This window comes from Oryctolagus cuniculus, chromosome 18 (genome assembly GCF_051225735.1).
Source record: "Oryctolagus cuniculus isolate XC-2025 breed Fujian yellow rabbit chromosome 18, ASM5122573v1, whole genome shotgun sequence".
Lineage (NCBI taxonomy): Eukaryota > Metazoa > Chordata > Mammalia > Lagomorpha > Leporidae > Oryctolagus > Oryctolagus cuniculus.
The window spans coordinates 54,889,315-54,908,222 of NC_142884.1; the positions used below are offsets into that span (position 1 = coordinate 54,889,315).

At 34.2% G+C, this 18,908-nt stretch overlaps 1 protein-coding gene across 9 annotated transcripts in view; it reads right to left on the minus strand.

Moving 5' to 3' along the window:
* Positions 1-18,908, minus strand: part of CDH8 (cadherin 8) — a 418,197-nt gene that overhangs the window by 66,745 nt on the left and 332,544 nt on the right. For all 9 annotated transcript variants that reach the window (XM_070063301.2, XM_070063302.2, XM_070063300.2 and 6 more), the window contains exon 10: positions 6,224-6,341. In XM_070063301.2, coding sequence (XP_069919402.1) covers positions 6,224-6,341 — 118 coding nt within the window. The remainder of the gene's footprint in view (positions 1-6,223; positions 6,342-18,908) is intronic.

Below are 18,908 nucleotides of genomic sequence, written 5' to 3' on the forward strand. Positions count from 1 at the left end.
AAGATAACATTAAAATATTTAAGCATGTGACAATTTATTTATTTGTTATTTTTTGTCAAAAATTTTCAGAATTTGAATGCTCCATAATTTTTAGAATGTTTCATAGTAAATTGATAGAGACCCTCTGATGCGATTTTCAACTTTGAATAGAATTGTGATAGCCACACAAATAAATTCATGCCATGTTTCTAAATTATATCCTAGTAGTAGGTAATCTCAAAACTAAATTATCTCTCACAACATACACTGAATAACAGATAGTAACAGCAGCACTTTATCTGAACAAAGTAATAATTTTTGGATTTTCAATATGTGCAAAGGCAATTCTTCACTTTTGAAGGTACTTTTATACTATGACTTAAAAAAGAAAAAGAAAATAAGATATGGAGACAGTACAAAATAACAATGATGTTATTCAAAAAACTACTTAAGTAAATAAAATCTCCTTATTTTCTAAATCTAACTGTAGAGTCATATTTAGTAATTGTAACTATTTTTCTTAGCTTACACATTGCCCTTAATTACACTTCACACAACAAAATAAAAGATAAATGATTTTTATCAATGGTACATTGCTGGAAGCATGAACAATAAATTATGAATTGTTAGAACAGAATGATTTGGATCATAGATGCATATGTTCCGTATTTGGGAACAATTGTACCTTCTTCTGTTTCACCAAAATTAAGCACTATCTTTTATGATTCAACAGTGAGAAAAAGGAAAATACTTCACAGGGGTCAGAACGGACAAGCTATATGGAAACCATCTCTAGTCAACATTTTGTTGCATTTTGTGCTGTGGACAGGTCCCTTATGTGAGCTGAGTAGATAGCGTCAAATATATGTATGTGTGTGTTTGTAAATGCGTATTTATACACACACACATACAGAGAGAGAGATTATCATACTCATAGAAGCACACCGTTCTTTCTTATTGCTTAAGTATAATTTTCTGGAAAACCTAATACTGGATCTGCTGAAGTTGAGGGATAGGGTCCTGTAAAGACCTCTTCAAGAAAACATTATTAAAGAAAGCTCTTCCTTAGCTTCAAAGCAGACGGGAGTAATGGATGAACTTCAGGGGACCCGAGGCAGCCAGAAATAGTCCAACTGTGTTACCAAGGCGGCCCAGTTTGCGGTGTGGATCAGCAGGAAAGCCTTTCAGGTAGAATCCAGGTTGGCTGGCTATAGCAGGCTAAAGGCCGGGAAGAAAAGGACACTGCTTACTTGACGACCATATCCTCAATGCAAGAAAGAGGTTTGTGAGTATTCAGCCAGAGAGAACCGTCAGCTCTGGCTGGTTTGGAATCAAGGAATTACTTCCATTTTTATGCAGATTTTGTTTTTTGTGAGGGGAGGAGTCTGAGATAAGTTAATAGATGCTAATCAGAATTGCAAATGAAGGCTGTCTCTAAAGATTTTAGCCTGTGCAAAATGGTTCCCACAGAGTATGGATGCTGAAAAGCGACCACGTAAGATTGGGAAAAATCTGAACTAACTGGATATGCTAGAGGTAAAGTGATTTCAGCAGGTTGCGAGTTGGGTTAGCCATTGTGTGGAAAACTCAATTTCATTCTTGCACAGATTAGAGAAGGGAAAGACAAAAAGTAGTCTTCATACTTAAAACTAGATCCAAGAATCCTGCAGATGTTTCTGTAGTATCAAATATTTTCCTTGCTCCCCCATTCTCCACTCTTTTTTTCTTGTACAATATCCTTCATACCGCTATACATTCCAGTTGGGAAAGCAATGTTGGTCAGTGTCCTCCCAATCACCAATAAGGCCCCTTTCAAAATTACAAGTCAACATTAAAAAGATCTGTAGAGCAGAAGTTGCAAAGAGACCTGATGGAGAATGGTAAGATAGAGGAATAGAACAGCATGCGAAACTAAGAATTAATGGATTAATATAAAGATGATCTTTCTCTACTTATCAATGAAGGTTTCCTCTGTGTCAGACATGTTAAGAGATATCAAAGTCTTAGTTGGCCTATATGCATCGTAGCACACAAAACAGGCAGATAGATAGAGTTGTCCCAGTATTATAGATAAGGAATTAATATTCAACATAATTTGCCTATAATGAGAGTGTACTTACAAAAGACAATTCAAAAGGCTAAAAGGCAGAAAAACATATACAACTTGAAATAGCCCCATAGAAAGAGTTGGAAATCCTTAAGACAAAGCGAGAATTATACTCTAACCATGTAACAGTGTTATGGATAACAAGGCATATTTATTCTAAAGTTCTAGTCAACATCTAGGTTACTCAAATTAACTTTCAAAATGATTCCTTTAGAGTAAGGTTCTAACCTGTAAGATTTCAATCAACCAAGAAATATCAAGAAAAAAATTAGTTATCATCTGGTCCTGTAGTTCTGTTGCTGTCTTTTCTTAAATATAATGAACCTACAACTGGGTCCAATTTCACTGTTTCTATTCTTTCCACAGGCTCTCCTCAGAGAGTAGAGTTTTATGTTTTTCCTCATTTCTCTATACACATGATTCAAACATTTCAGTATAAACTGTGAAGACTTCCATTTCACCAAACTGTACCCTGGCAATTCCAATCAAATTTTTAACCTACAATGTGCAAGTTGGAGAAGAGCAGTTTTCTACGAACCTCAAATTTCCTGCAAGCAAGATATTTCAGTATCTGTAAATGGTCCATTTATCTTCCCTGTCTTGCTTTATTGAATTGTTGGGTATCTTCCATTTCCACAGTTAAAATGGAAGCCAATGCAGAAATGTGGTCAGCAAAACTCTTTGTTTATTAATTCATCCAACTGGAAGATGAAACTAGTCTTCTGAGCCATATAATTAGAAAATTCAAGGTGCTATGATTTTGACGTACATGTAATATAAACGACCTATCATATTTTTGATCCTTACTTCCACTTTTATCCATAGTGAAGGTTGCTTCCCTATACTGGCAGAAATATGATTCTAATATATTTAGAAGATTTTTTTTTTGAGTCACTCAGCTGTGTAGACTGTAAAGACAGCTAATTTCGCTTTCATTTTATCTTTGATTATGAATTAGTCAGTTTAAAATTGCTTTAAGACAAATCTATATTAAAAAGAGCAACGATCACAATAATTCTAAGTTGAAAGACATGGCTTCAAATTCCTTAGAAAATGTAAAATACAGAAAACATCTCCTTTAAAGATCAAATTAAATAGGAGAGTAACTCATCCATCAATCATGAATTTGAATCGATTGACTGTCTCAGAATCCTAACATTCTTCCAGGGAGTTGGAACTTGAAATTCATGGTGCACTTAATGGAGAATCATTAGCTCCTGGCCATTGAAAAATCCATGTTAGGAAGAAACAAACTAAATATGGTTATGCCATTTGATTACATTTCTCCATAGTTATAAAGCAAATAATGTCAAATTTTCATGCTTATTTTTGTTCTGTCAAATCATTAACAATGAATTGGTGAGAGGTCAAGGATATTTGATTATACTATATTATTTGAATATATTATATATATATAATATTTTAAATTTGACAACTTCTGTCCATTATTTTGTTTTCACATGTTAAGAAGAGACAAATTATGTTTTCTACTTTTAGAATAGCTATCCAGATGCCAAAGTATTAATGGTCCATGGATAAAAACTCATGAATTTCTGACCTAGGAAGCAGGAAATAAAGTACAAAGTTTCTATATTTATTCCAAAGACCTGGGACTTCATGATTTATTCTGTGAAGGAGATGTTGAATATTATCACAGTTAACGTATGTTCTACTTTCCACAACATAGTCTTGGTTTATGGTGTTTTCCCAACATAAATATAAACTGCTACCTCTTCACTTAAAAAAAAAAAACTCCCTGCTGGAATGATAAAATATATGTTCATTCTTTGCAAAACAAATGAACAACTTTTTTAAAATAAACAATCACGACATGTGGAGCACTCTTTCTATCCCAAATCATTTTGACATATGTGGCATCTTTTATTTTTAATTTCACAAGATAAAAATAAAAACTATTAAGGTAAGTCTAAATTGTAATACTTATTTTCTAATTTCAAAATAAAACAAATATTTACATAACTTTAAATATTGTTACAGAATTTACTGAAATGGGTGATGAAATAAAAAGGGGATTTCCTAGATGTTCACTTTTTACTTTCTACTAACTCTAAAAAATTGATAGAACACATGAAATTCATGCATTTTATGATTACACAGCCTCTTCAAAAGCATTAGAGCGCTCAGCAAACAGAGCCGATGCTTGACCCAGTGGTTTAAGACACCTTCTGGGCTGCACATCCCAGATCAGAATGCCTGGGTTGGGGTCCCAGCTCCCACCAATAATTCTAGCTTCCTGGTGATGCGCACCTTGGGAAGCAACAAACGATGCCTCAAGTGCTTGGGTTTCTGCTACCCATGTGTGAGCCCTGAACTAAGTTCCTGACTCCTGATTTCAGCCTGGCACATGCCTAGATATTGCAGGCACTAGGATGGTGAATCAGTGGAAGGAATCTCTCTCCCTCTCTCTCTGTGTCTCTCTCTCTTCTTACTCCCATCTCTCTCATAAATAAATAATTTTTTAAAGTATTAGGGCACAATGAATATAGACCAAAACTTAACTCCCTCTGACACACAAGGATGCATCTCATTCATCCAGTACTTATTTTGGTGGTGCCTTCCAGGGCCACACTTGTAACAGGCATAATTTTTGAAATTATAGAATATTCAAGAAACACCAAGGGGCTAGGAATATTTTGGACAGAAAAATATGTCTACACAGAAAAATTTTAAATATAGAGCATTTCAGATGCAAAAGGAATAATAATAATAATACTTTCTGGATTACAATTAAAATCAAAATAAGTATGAACCACACTTATGCACAGATATGTATCCCAGTTGGGAGTTTCTGAAAGAGTGTGTCTTAGAGACACAACTTATTTTGAATGGATTCCATAAAGGAGAAATCTTGGTAGTGTTAACAAAGGATGAAATACATTTTGCTTGCATTTGCTTGCATTAAGGTTCCTAACAGGAGTGGCTAACACATGGGTGCTCCATTGTTGATAAGAAAAAAAACAAAACAAAACAAGATTTTCCTGTTCTTAATTTTATAATACTGGAAGCCAGCTGAATGAACAGTATCTCTACAACAACTTTCCAATTTCTTTTTCTGTGATGCATCTAAATTTTTCATATTACCCCAAAGAAACCAGTGGTACTATGTCAAATGTAAGTTCACAATATATTTCACATGATTTATGAAATGTTATTTTGTTTCCTAAAGGAAGTTTTTTTTTTTTTGAATCTTTCTACTTCTCTTAAACAGAATATTGGAAATAAACAAATAAATATCATGAACTAAGTTTTACTCTTCTAATTGAGTTGGGTCTGTAGATGGATCATTCAGAAACCTAGATACAAGTTCATTACAAAGCCAGAAAATGTACTGGGTCAATGCTTATATTTTCCTAATAATTCTAAAATAGCTGAAAGTAAGACCTAGAAGGATTTGAAACAACATGTTAGAAACTTTGAAAATCCTTGTTAGATAACAATGGCTTAAGAAACAAAAATGTAAACATGAGATAGACTTTTAAAAACATGATATACGGCCTTCACATGCTATAGATAATAGTTTAACAAAATTATAATGAAAGCTCATTGCTCAAGAAATAATGAAATAGGTTAAATAGGTTCTGTAAGCAAAGACTTAGCAATAAAATCAGTTCATTAGTTCCAAAATAATACTGATAAGGACTATCCTTCAAAAAGGATTTTCTGATGTAACTGCTATTATTAAAGTCGGTAGAGGCTTAAAACAAATACCTCTAATGTGTACCCACAAATCAAGCAAAATTAAAACAATCTTTCCCTAAAGACTTGGTAAACATTCAATTAAAACTTAACAAGCCAGCTCCTCCTCTAATAGATATCTCTAATTTTGCATTTCAAAATTCCTGGATGCTTTCACACTGGTTAAATCTTATTCTACATTCTTTAAAGTAAAGTGATTAAAGTATCTCTGGGGTAAAATTAATTTTCATTAACAATTTGCTTATCAGTCATTTCAGTATTGGAAAGGGGAAGTGATATAGTGACCATGCCATTAGACAGATTAACTGGATTTCAACTGCTGATGGGTGAACAAACATTATTTTAATGATATTTTCTGTTATGAAATTGCATCCTGTCTTCCAATTTATATTCTCTGCTTCACAAAGCTAATATATTTACCTTCATTTTTCTTGATGGTAAAATTTGGATTGTTGACCATTTCTGGAAGAAGACTGTACAAGAAATAATGTCCATTTTTGGGATCATCTTTGTCCATAGCGCTTACTGTTTGAATGACCTGTAACATAAAACTTGACGTCAGCATTTGTGATGATACCAGAGGACTCCTACTGCCCTTAAAAGCTTAGAGACATCCCATTTGTGGTCTGATACCTGGACTCAAAGGCTCTTTTTTCAGTTCCCTAAATTGCCACGGATGGTTTGTGCCAAGAATAAGGAGAAAAATTCATCACTTTAATACCTCAGCTTTGATAAGTTGATGAAAATTAAGAGCATTACCTTTGTGTCCATTTGGTGTCTGTGGCTTGAAATAGCAAAGTTAAGTGTATTTGAAAATTCCACTGGGCAATTACAGGTTTCTTTCCAATTTGAGTATTTACGGGCATCTAGAATGAGATTTGGAATTGTTACAGTGATTGCAGTGTGGCTCTTGGGAGGATCTTGGAGGTAAAGGACTTAAGTCTTGAATCCTTATAACTCTTCTTTCATTTTACTCATCAGATTAAAAGTGCTTGCCAAATAGAGTGTTCCTCGGCACAAACATCACTGCAACCAACCTTTCTGATGAGTTGCATCTGTTCTCTCCCAACAATAAATACTGTTTTTAAAACTAGTGGATAACACATGCAAACAATGCTTTGGAGTGTATTCTGAGATGAATAAATTATGGGGATTAGAAAAATCACCGCTGTGCAGAGAGCTGTTTGGATAGATACAGATACTTGGAATTTGTGCCTATTGAATGTGCTTGTTGTATTTGCAAAGCTGCATTAACGTAATGCTAAGCTGTTCCTTGGAATGTCAGAGAATTATCGTAATGATTCATACTTATGATTCTGTGAGATTTATTACCTCGATCTGAAACATTGGACAAGAGCTAAAGTAGTAAAAATTATAGCTTATGCTTCTACTGTAAATAACAACATAATTTATATGAAAAATATCTATGAAGCATGGTAGCCAAGGTGATAATAGATTTGCTAAAAAAGTTCAGTGAAATGCTCTCAGGTTTATGAAATTTAGAAGATGTAATGATGCTGTGAAATATATTACTTCTGTTTGAACAATTATGTTCAATTGAACTTTGCCAATTTCATTAAAGAGAAAAAAATTCTCATTTTGAGAAAGGATTATCAGTGCTTTGTAACTTACCACTTAAGTGGGAGAACCACAATTTCAGAACTTTTAGCAGTAATGTTTTGCATTTATCAATGCCATATGAAAAACAGTGGATTAAAATCACTTGAGGCAAAAATGAAATAATGTCTCTCAACTTAAGGGCTTCCATTTAACCAGTGGAACACATTCTTCCTTGAAAGATGCTTGACAAGGTTGTTAAGGATCTTGTTTTCTAATTTTAATGTCTTATAACTAGGTGTGTACTTAGCTTTGGCAACAATAGAAGATAAGATAGCATAACATACAATTAGTGAAGTATTCTTTAAGACAGGAGACTGGGGAAAAAATACTTGGATAAGAGTCAGAGTTTTACCCTTCACTCATTGTGTGCCATGAGGAAGTCACTTAATTCTTTCTGAAACTTAGTCTCCTTGTATACCTAAAATACAAATGAAAGAGCACCATTCCTCATAGGATTATTTTGATTACCAATGCTAATTCACATAAGTCTTTTGGCACAATATTTAGTTCCTAGTAAATGTTCAATGAAATGTTAGTCATCATCATTATTATTATAGTTTTTATTGGATACATTACTATTTATTGATGACATGTCACTTTGATAAGTATAACAGTTATGAAATTACTCAAACAGGGATCCATCTAAGTCATATTACAGGAGAATAAAATTACATTTACTTTATCTCAACACATAGCATACATGCCTAAACAAATGAGTCCAGAGACTTAGTTATATAATTTTAGTCATAAAAAAGTAAGTATAAATTAAAGTACAAAGGAAGAAAACTTGAAACATAGATAATGCCTTTAGACAGACTGCATATACAAGTATTGAATGGAAAAATATGAGTTGGCCACTTCACCTAGGAATAGTGATGCTAGATTGTTACAAAGTCAAGGGAAGAACTATATTTGAAAGAGGTTGCTTTCAGGCAGCTACAAAGAATAAAATTGAGGAGGGAAGGGAGCTGCTTCTGAGCCGTGTGCAACTCTTCCCACATTTACTCAATCTTATCTCCATAAGACCTCCATTCCAGGTGAAGCTTGAAGAAGTAACTTCGAAGCATGTGAATACATGTGCAGAAAATGAGTAAATGAAGAGGGGACTTCTTGGCTTTTGGGGATGAGATCAATCATCATTAAATGCATTTTATGGTATATTTAGTAGATAAGTGCCATTCATTCCATTCCTCATTCAACTCCTAAGTAATCTGCATGAAACAGGGTTTATACATACAAATGAGTGCTTCTACATGAGTTATCTCATTAGCTAAGCCTTGTGGCCAAAAGGAAAGCTGAAATAATTTAGCATACCTGTAGTAAAAGATTACTACTGGCAGTAAGTAACTGCCGTATCAGCTCTCAGAAATTTGATGTATCACACTAGAACAGAATATGCTTTTTCCTCAACTTAATCCAGGAACTCACTGGACATGCATTTGCTTTTTGAGCCTCACCTCATAACTATTGAGCCAGAAAGCCTCAGGTTAGGGTTTAGCAATCTGCATTTTCAACAGCCTTCTGGATGATTCTGGTAAACTCTCAAGTCTGAGGACCACTCTTTTGAGCCAAGGAAAAAGATTGGTATTCACAGCTCTCTCACAATTATTCAGGAAGAGAGTTTATATTGCCTAGCTCTCTTCAAGCTCAGGGCTTGATGTGTTGGGAAGAAAGTGGTTGAAATGGTGAATATTTGAATCATCCTCCAAATATCTGTAAAGTGGTTATGGATAAAATTTTCGGTTAAATCATGTTTGACACCTCATTTTATTTTAATGCAAATAGCCACTGCCTGAGCATGTTATCTAAAAGGAGATGCCCAATAGATCACTTGAAGGATTTTATACTATTAAGATGCACTAAGATAGCTATATTAATAAGGCTGAATTTCTCATTGATGTAATAACATCTGAATTTACTTGGCTTTCAGTTGAAGGACAAGAACAGATTTGTTCAAGGAAGTGCACTCCACCAAGCAGACTGTATAGGCATGCTGAGTAAATGGCACATAGAAGCTACACATAGTTCCCAATGCAAGTTACCATGATCTCAGCTGATTTTTAATCATTAGACAACAACTTCATGGAAAAATATATAAAAATTTCTGGAAAGATCAGAGATTTTTAGAATGTGCATCTATAAATATTTCTGTTACAAAATTTTCTGTTATGATATTTTCTGTTAATAAAATTCTAGGTTGCAACTGAAAAAAAAAACTCATGTTTGATAACTTATAATGAAATGTTTGATTTCAAGGGAAGATGAAAGAGCAACATTCATCTGTATCTGAGAAAACAAAGTATCCTTGAAGTCTTGGAATGAGGCAATGAATGCCAAGCTCATACCTAGATTTTGATAGGAGCTAACACCATTCTCTTTCTTGATATTGCAGATTTGAAGTCAACCTTTCTTTTCTTTTCTTTTTTCTTTTTTTTTTTTTAACAGGCAGAGTGGACAGTGAGAGAGAGAGACAGAGAGAGAAAGGTCTTCCTTTTGCCGTTGGTTCACCCTCTAATGGCCGCCGCGGCCAGGGCACCGCACTGATTCGATGGCAGGAGCCAGGTACTTATCCTGGTCTCCCACGGCGTGCAGGGCTCAAGTACTTGGGCCATCCTCCACTGCACTCCCTGGCCACAGCAGAGAGCTGACCTGGAAGAGGGGCAACCGGGACAGAATACGGCGCCCTGACCGGGACTAGAACCCGGTGTGCTGGCGCAGCAAGGCGGAGAATTAGCCTAGTGACCTGCGGCGCCGGCCAGTCAACCTTTCTAAGACTGGAAATTGGAAAAATGAACTTGTGGATTGTGTACCAATAGCACAATTCTGACGCTTTTTTGTTAATCAGTCATCCTAAATATAAATCAAATTGTTTTTATTAAGAGCTTATTAGGCTTCATTTTGAACTATTTTTATATTAAATATTTAATCAGCAATAGGGTATCACTGCCATTATTAGCTTTTGAATGGGTGAGTAGTCAGCAAAGAGTACATTTCTGGTAGTCCGATCTGTTAATAAGCACAACAGTATCATGGGAACTAAAAGAACATCTCTCACAAGTTCCTGTAGCTATTATTCATTGATTTGTTCTTAGGTTTATTATAATATATGATATTTCTCTCTCACTGATACTAAACAATGCCTGACACATGGAAACTATTTAATAAGTGTGGCCTAATAAATTATTTTGGATGGATGAATAAATAAAGGATGGCAAGCACACTTTTGAATCATCAGTAATATTTGCAATGCCTTGAAAAACAAGTATTAAGAGACAGTACTATAGTGCATCAAAGACTATATATATATATATATATATAAACATCTGACCCTAAATATGACTGATCATAAATTCCATGCACATTGCGCTTCAATATAAACACCATGATGCTTCAAAATCTTGTTGATGTTCATTGCCCCTTTCTGTTACACTTAAGAGTTCAATATTTTGGAGAGCATGTAAGTGTGACCCATGCACCTGTACTGTTCATATTCTCTGCTTTAGAAAAATAAGGGTTCTATATGGATTCTGAATGCTTAAATTCACAACAAAATGAACATATAGGAGACATAGTGTTCTCTAAGAACAGACAAGTTTACAGAAGACTATCCTTTTTCAACTTTGGGGATGTTTTTCAAGGTTTCCAGAATACACAACTATTCTCTAGGAATATTCAGAAACGAGCCAACGTGCATCTGCAATTGAAGCACAGCACTTGCTCAGTCAAAATTCAATTTTCTTTTTCCTAAAATCCTCTTGTAGTGATATGAATTTGAAGATGATAGAAAAGGAGTGAATGGATGACAGTAACAAAATTCATAGGCAGAAGAGAAGAGACAGTATAATTTTTGATTTTCAATTAATTTTTCTACTATTGCCAGTTTATTTATGATTATCAATACAGACTTTACTGAAATACTAAAGTTTATTTCTCAGAGCAGAACTTTCCAGCTTGGAGAATAAGATGGCCTATGAATGAGTGACTGACATTCCTCAATTTGAAAGTGAAATAGTATGAAATTATCTAAATATTCAGACATATGTGGAGAAAGTCTATGACTTTTACCAGGTTAGCAAGTGTGTTCCAAACTGAATAAACCAATGTAGGCTAAGAATGAGTTCCTTAAAGAGGAGTTTTTGAAAAACAAATTGTGAATACAATACAAATCAGGTTACTACAATGATAATTAAGAAAAAAGGAAACACAATATTTGAAAAATTTTCTCAAAATCTATACAATAATACAATTTTCCTAAATTGCTTCAAAACTTACAATATGGTTCAATTATAATCACAGTTCATAGCTTAAAAGGATATCTCCAGAATACTTCTATAACTTTCATGGCTATCATCTACCAAAGATTTTTTTCTTTGTCTAACTATTCAAATGTCTTTCCCTGTCATATTTTTTTCTGCATAGACTACCTTGCCTTTAGAATGACGTTTAGAAGTCTGATCTATAGAAAATACAGCAGGAAGAGATTCAGCAGATTTTGTCTCTTTTTAAACATTAAGTAAAGACCTCAGTCCTCTGAGAAGACATTTGGCATTAAACCCATTATAGAACTTCCAAGATGTTCTTGTGGTGTTTTTCTCTGACAAAATTTTCTCTGTGGTGTTTACCTTCACTGACAATAGATCGTACAAAGTAACTCAAAGCATCCTAAAGAATCCACCTACACAAACTTTTAATTGTATAGTTTTCTTTTTCACTCTTTTTTTAACTTAAGCAAAAAGGATATTTATTGGTTCACATAACTGGAGAGCCCAAGGGATATACTAGCTTCAGGTATGGCTGGATCCAGGGGCACTAACATTGTCATCAGGACTCAAGTCTCTCCATCTTTTGGCTCCCTCTGTACTGGTTTCATACTCTGACTGGCTCATTCAACATGGTAAGTCCTGTTCAATTTGTTTTTCTTCACTCTTAAGTCCTTTTGCTGGGCCCTGTTGTGTCTTGCCATGAGATTTCAGCATAGCTTATGTATCTGAGTTCGTTGTTCAACCTTATCTCTTCTCCATCCTCAAATCTATCACTGCTGAAAAATCTATCCCAAAGCCTCAATATTATAAACATATCTTCCTAAGCTGATAATGTGGCTGTTATTTATCCTCCCAAAGATTTTTCCAAAGGGATCATATCCACTGATTCTTTAATTTTCTGAGTGAAATTTAGAAACATTTTATAATCACCTATGGCAAAAGCTAAATTCCATATAATCCTCTTGCAAATTTATAAATGCAAGGAAAACATACAGTTAATCAAAATCAACAGATATAATAGTGTGTAGCTTTGCTTAATTCGGTGTTTCCCAAATTTATTAGGTACACTTCCATACCAATAGACACACACATACACGTACACATCCCATACTAAACTGTACCATATAATGACATGATGTGCATACGATTTACTTAGAAACTCAGTTTGAGAAATGGCACACTCTAAACTTGCATCACCTGAGTCTTCAAGGGCTGGAAGTATTTCTCAACCTCTGTGTGAAGGCGATGTGTCTGCACCACTTGGTGGCTATAGCTGTTAGCATTACACTCTCTGCCTTCCAGTCCCTGAGGTGCCAGATCATATCCAATTTATAAATCAGCAACACAAAGTTTAGGTCTATAACTTCTTTCTATCTAGAGTTAGTACACCTTTCTTCAGAAACCATGCTTATCATCATGACTGCTATGAACAAATGGAAACCAGCGTACCATGTGCTCCTCTGTCACCCATCCTAAGTTCTTAATAATTTTTGTTTGAAAATAAAACAAGGAGACTACATCAGTCAACAGTATCTCAAGATTTTTAAGAAAATGTTTTATATTATTTTCTCTGAGGACCATCAATGTCTACTAGATTAGGGATCAGAATAAAATGTGGAATTTTTAACGAAACCAAAGGCTTAGCCAACGCATAAAAATGCTACAAGCAAGACTTCTCAAATGTTTAGGTAGTATATATTCCTATACTTGAATTCACTTAATTTGAAACAAAATGGTCTCCAAATTTATGTGAAGAAGAATGAAGTATGCATTCTACCTTCACTATTGACAAGCAAAACAAGTTTTCATTTATAAGAAGAAAAATTGTTCCAATTGAGGGAAATAGACTGTCCATTATTACACTGACCCATTTAGATATCATTTATAGTGTGTTGCTCCAAGCCATCCCACTTAAAAATGGAACAATGAAAAACAAAAAAATATACTAATAATGTATATTTTGCTTTTAAGACTGTGAGAAGAATTAAAATATATACAGGTTGATTATAACTTATGTTAAATTCTTGAGAACAAAAGTGTTACAGATTAGGTTTTTTTTTTAAATATTAGAATATTGGCATCATCACAATGAAATATCTTGAGGTTACAACCCAAGTCTAACACATCATGTCCCATTGTTCTACACATAGGACAGCTATAAAGACAAACCATAATTACACCACTTGTGGCAACATTGAAATAAGTAGTATGTCATTAAAATATTTACAGAATTGAAAACTTGGGACTAATGGAATAAACATAAAATTCACAAGACATTTTTCTGTACCTGTGTTACATTGTTATCTATAACATGAAACCAGGTGTGGGATTTTCCATGTGTGCTTTCATGATGGAACTCAGAAAGCTTTGAACTTTAGAATAGTTTTATCTTCTAGATTTTTGAATAAGAGAGTGTTACTAACAATTATTTATTGAGCATGGGAGTGAGCTGCATCCATACATCACTACTTATCTTTCTAGTAACTCCTAAAATATGAAAGTTTGCACTAGCAGATACAAATGTTCAAGGTCACGAAAGTATGAACTGACAAAAATGTGATTCACATTTAGATTGTTAAAGCTCCAAACCCTTGGGTTGTATTTTTTAAAGTACACTTTGCTCTTCTGTCACAGTTGTGCTCTAAAAGTCATGCTTCTGTTAATGACTCTCAAAATGTGTTTCGATGCATATGTTTCTTATAATATTGTTTTATGCATTCCATTAATTTACCATCTCCTTACTCCACCCAAAATATAATGAAAGTAGTATTTTTTGCATTTTGTTGAGGCCATCAATTTCATCTGCTTTAAAATCAATCCTGTCTCCCTCTTGTGTATGCAGATGGATCATGAAAGATGCCTGCTGGCAGGAAAGTTAAAATTAAATCTCCTATATTTATTGTTTCATGAGTGTTATAAAATGCTGTAATTCCATTTTATTGTTTCACATGTATTAGAAAAAGACCCATAGAAATGGAAAAATAAATAGATAAGTAGCAAACCCATTCGTTGCTGATGTTTATCAGGAAATAATTCTTTTCTTATTAAGCTTTATTTCTTTTCATTTAAGGTTTCAAATGTGCTACTTTATGAATGTTTTTGAGTAAAGTATTTTATTGGTCACAGGAATTTGTTTTTTCTTCATAAAAAAGTGCTTACCCTTGATTTGAATCTTATTATCAAGACTATTTTTTCTGAAAAATATGTGACACACCAAGTTTCAAAAGTTTCTGTTTCCTTGAGAAGCATTTTAAGACCCCAGGAAGTGTAGAGATTTTAGCATCTTGCAAAGCCCTAATTTTCTCCTGATATGCATTTTCATGAATCTGGGAAGTCTTCCTCATACTTATGCATATCAATTGGGTTTGCACCATGGGGCCAACATTGTGGCATAGCAGGTGAAGCCACCTCCTTGGTCTCCTGGCATCCCATATTGGAGTGCCTGATGGTTCAAGTCCTAGTTGCTTTGCTTCTGATTCAGGTTCCTGTTAATGTGCCTGGGAAGGCAGTGGATAATAATCAAAGTGCATTGGTCCTTGCCATCCATGTGGGAGACCTGACTGGAGATCCTGGCTCCTGGTTTTGGCCTTGCCCACTCCTTGCATTTGTAGCCATTTGGGAAGTAAACCAGATGATGCAAGATCTCTCTCCCTCTTCCTCAGTCTCGGATTGTCTCTTTTCAATACTTCTTTTTAAAATCTTTACACCAAAATGAATCTCTTTAATTCCACTTTTCATGAATTTTTTTGAAACTCTCAGATATATTATTTCATTTATGTATGGTAGCATTCTTCTCAATTTAACACTGTGTTGTCATTGCCACCATTTAGATCTGACTACCATTATCTTTTGCAGTTCCTCCTTCATAAATATTTGTCATTCTTGTGTGTGTGTGTGTGTGTGTGTGTCCTTTATTTGAATGTGATACTCTTGGTGTCCGATCTTATCCTTGCTGTTACACTCTAACCACAGCTGTCTTCAATCCTTCAAACAAACTGAGTTCTTTCTCCCTTCAGGGTCTTTGTACAACTTATGCTGCTGGCTAGAACCCTCCTTTCATTCCTAGTTCTTTCTCAATTTTCAAGTTTCAGCTCAAGTGACACCCACTGTAAAGTAACTTTCTCTGACAACATTATATACAGGAAAGTCCTGCATTTTCTTTGTTGGCTTCATATTAATTTCAAACCAGTTTTCAAAATTTTAAATAATATTTTTCATTCTGTTCCTTTTATATTCCGTCTTCCTCCTTAGGTTCCATAAAAAAAAACACTTTCTGATCTTTCACACTGTTTGCTTAGATTGCATTACAATGATTAACATCTTATAGAGGCATAATAAATATTTTCAATAAATAAATGAATGATTTTTTTCCTCTAAAAAGTGTACTGTGTATGCAAGGAGTGCAGTGTGTACTGCGTTTCTGTGAGTAAAACAAATGTTTCCATGGTGATTTCTGAGAAAATAATTTTTGAAATTTTTGTCATTGCTGCATGAAATGAATTAGAACAATGATTCTAAAATTTTGTGCATAGCTATTATGTTTCAAGAATTGGCTAAATACATATCTTTCAGAAATATGGATAACTGCTTTTGGTTTTTGTTTTGTTTTTATTGAATACTGTTATTTCCATAATAAACAAATTTTACATTGCTACAGTGTTGGTCAGAAATACACAGGATTAAAGGAGATTAAACCAAAATGTTTTTGTTATTTTTTTTAACACAAACATGACACCAAAGAGTACACTTTGAATTGTTTAGCTGATGATGAAAATCAAATTTTACTCCATTAGGTTTACTTATAGTAATAGGAGAAACTCCTTTCTGAAGGCAAAAGGAGGTGAAACAGTCTGTTACTTAACCAGCTCTCAAACAATGAATTATTCTCTTAGCTAAACAAGAGGCTTTGACTCACATCTAGAGAATGGACATTCATTTAGATCTCTGTGTCAATGAATCATCTGGAGCAAGTAACCCTATTTCTGCATATGACAATCAAGATGTTGATATCTGGAGTGAAATCCTAGAAGGATCTTATTAGAGAGATAAGATGTAGGGCAGAGTTCTGGAAGACCTTCTAGCCAACACTGGTGATTGAAGTTTCTCTTTACATTAGGGTCTCAGTGTGGTGCTGTCAGGTATACTGAGGGAAGATACTGATTTCTCCAGCTTTGTTACCTGTTCCTCCACCCGTCCAGCTGGGTTACCATTCTCTCCAGGCAGAATCTGGTTTACCCAGTACTTGATAGATGTTTTCTGTCTTTGGTGGAACTTGTCCTACATAAAACATCTTTTCATGGAAATAGCTCAATTTTTTTCTGATTTTCTCAGCCTCCTTTCTGTTCAGAGGACTTGGGGCATTTTCTTGCAATAATCATAATTATAAATACATATTTTTCATAGTGATAATATTCTGGTGATGAAAGATTGATTTTAGGAGTGCTGTGTGTCATTAATTACCCCATGCCTAGCCAAATGCTGACATATAGTTTGTAACAATGGATACCTCCTGACCTACAAAAAACCTATTTCCCTAACAGAGAAATGAACTGTCAGACTTAAATTTTGCTTTCTAATTTGGAATTATGAATATACACTCATTTCAGCCATGGACATTAGAAAGGTTTAAGTTATCCATTAGTTTAACTGAAAGTCAGTCAAATAATCTACAGATGACTATATCATGCCATCAGTGAACTAGAGTCTAAAGATGTGAACCATCTGATATTTTTTTTACTTAAGAAAAATTTATCTATGGCTATTGGATTATTTAAAAGGTAGAAATGATTAGCAATCAGAAAACACTACATTAACATTTAATAATGTAACAGAGGGATTATTTTAAAGGATTCTAATGAAAAGGGGTTCAGATGGATTTTATGTAATAGATTGTGAGCTACTACTCCCTGTGGTGGTGGTGGTTCTTAATCTCTTGAGGGGAAAGATTCAAGGAAATGTCACCTTTTATTTAGGTATCATAAGAAGGCAGAAGGAATGGATATGATATGCAGTTCTACTTTCAAAATGACTCTGCCCTTGTTTTAGCACAAAGGCATCATGAACTATAAAAAATACCCAGATAAATGAACATGCCTCCCTAAGTTTTCTTCACGTTTTAAAATTCTGGCAATGTTTATGTGTTCAATTCAGTGGAAAGAGTAAAGCACAAAAGTATCCTCTATGTTCACATTGATATTAACTTTGATTTTGTGAGATGTTTGAAAAACTTTTTTACATAGTTACCTCAGACCAGTTTATACAGACTGGGATTATTAGTGACTTGCCCTTGATTACTGCTAATGATCTCCAGCTGCACCATCTCCAGGAAGCTGGTCCCCTTCGAGTCTAGTCTTAAATCTATGCTTTCCAGGCAACAAGACACTTGAATGTCACCTGCACTTTTCCTGGAGCTATTGTCAAGCAGATGCTAACTGTTGAAAATATTGAGATAACAATGAATGTAGTGAAAATGTAGTTTATGATATTTATTTTTCATGAAAGTGATCATCTGATGAATATTCTAATTCCAAATTGAGTCAGCCATGTATATGTGGTATTATGAGAGATAATTAAAAGTGTATTTAGGTTGAACCTCTATAAGTGAACACTAGTTCGTATACATAACAAATAGGAATTTTAGAAATTATTACATATAAAAATTAGATATATGGTCACTAAAAGTGACCTAGGAAAGATATAAGGGTTCAAATATGAGTTCTGGTTAGCATAAAGGATTCAAAGCATTCAGGAAAGTTGTATGAACAACTGTTTGTACAGCAATAGTTAGTGGTATGTTACAAAATGTTGTAAATCAGTGAAAGATTTGATGACTTCAGTTACCTCTACTAAACATGCCTACACAGATTCACCAGGGGATAAGATGGTGCAGTACAAACACAACGTAAGCGTTTCTTCACAAAATGAGTCATTCTTTTTGACTTGCAAAAATCAAAAAACAGAGAACCATTTTTTTATTTGATCTTGTATAGGAAGGTGAGGAAACAATGCTTTTTTTTTCCACGAAATAAGAAAAACTGCTGAGAAATCATTAAAAGTTTCAAAACAGTCAAAATCCACAGAGTAAACCTCTTGATTCTTAGAGATCCAAGAAGTAATGCCTGTCAATGTCATAAGTGAAGCCATTGTGGAATTTCGGAAATATCAATGTTATCGATCTTTCGAACTTGTGTGATGAGTTCTGCATGAGTAATGGAGTTTTATTG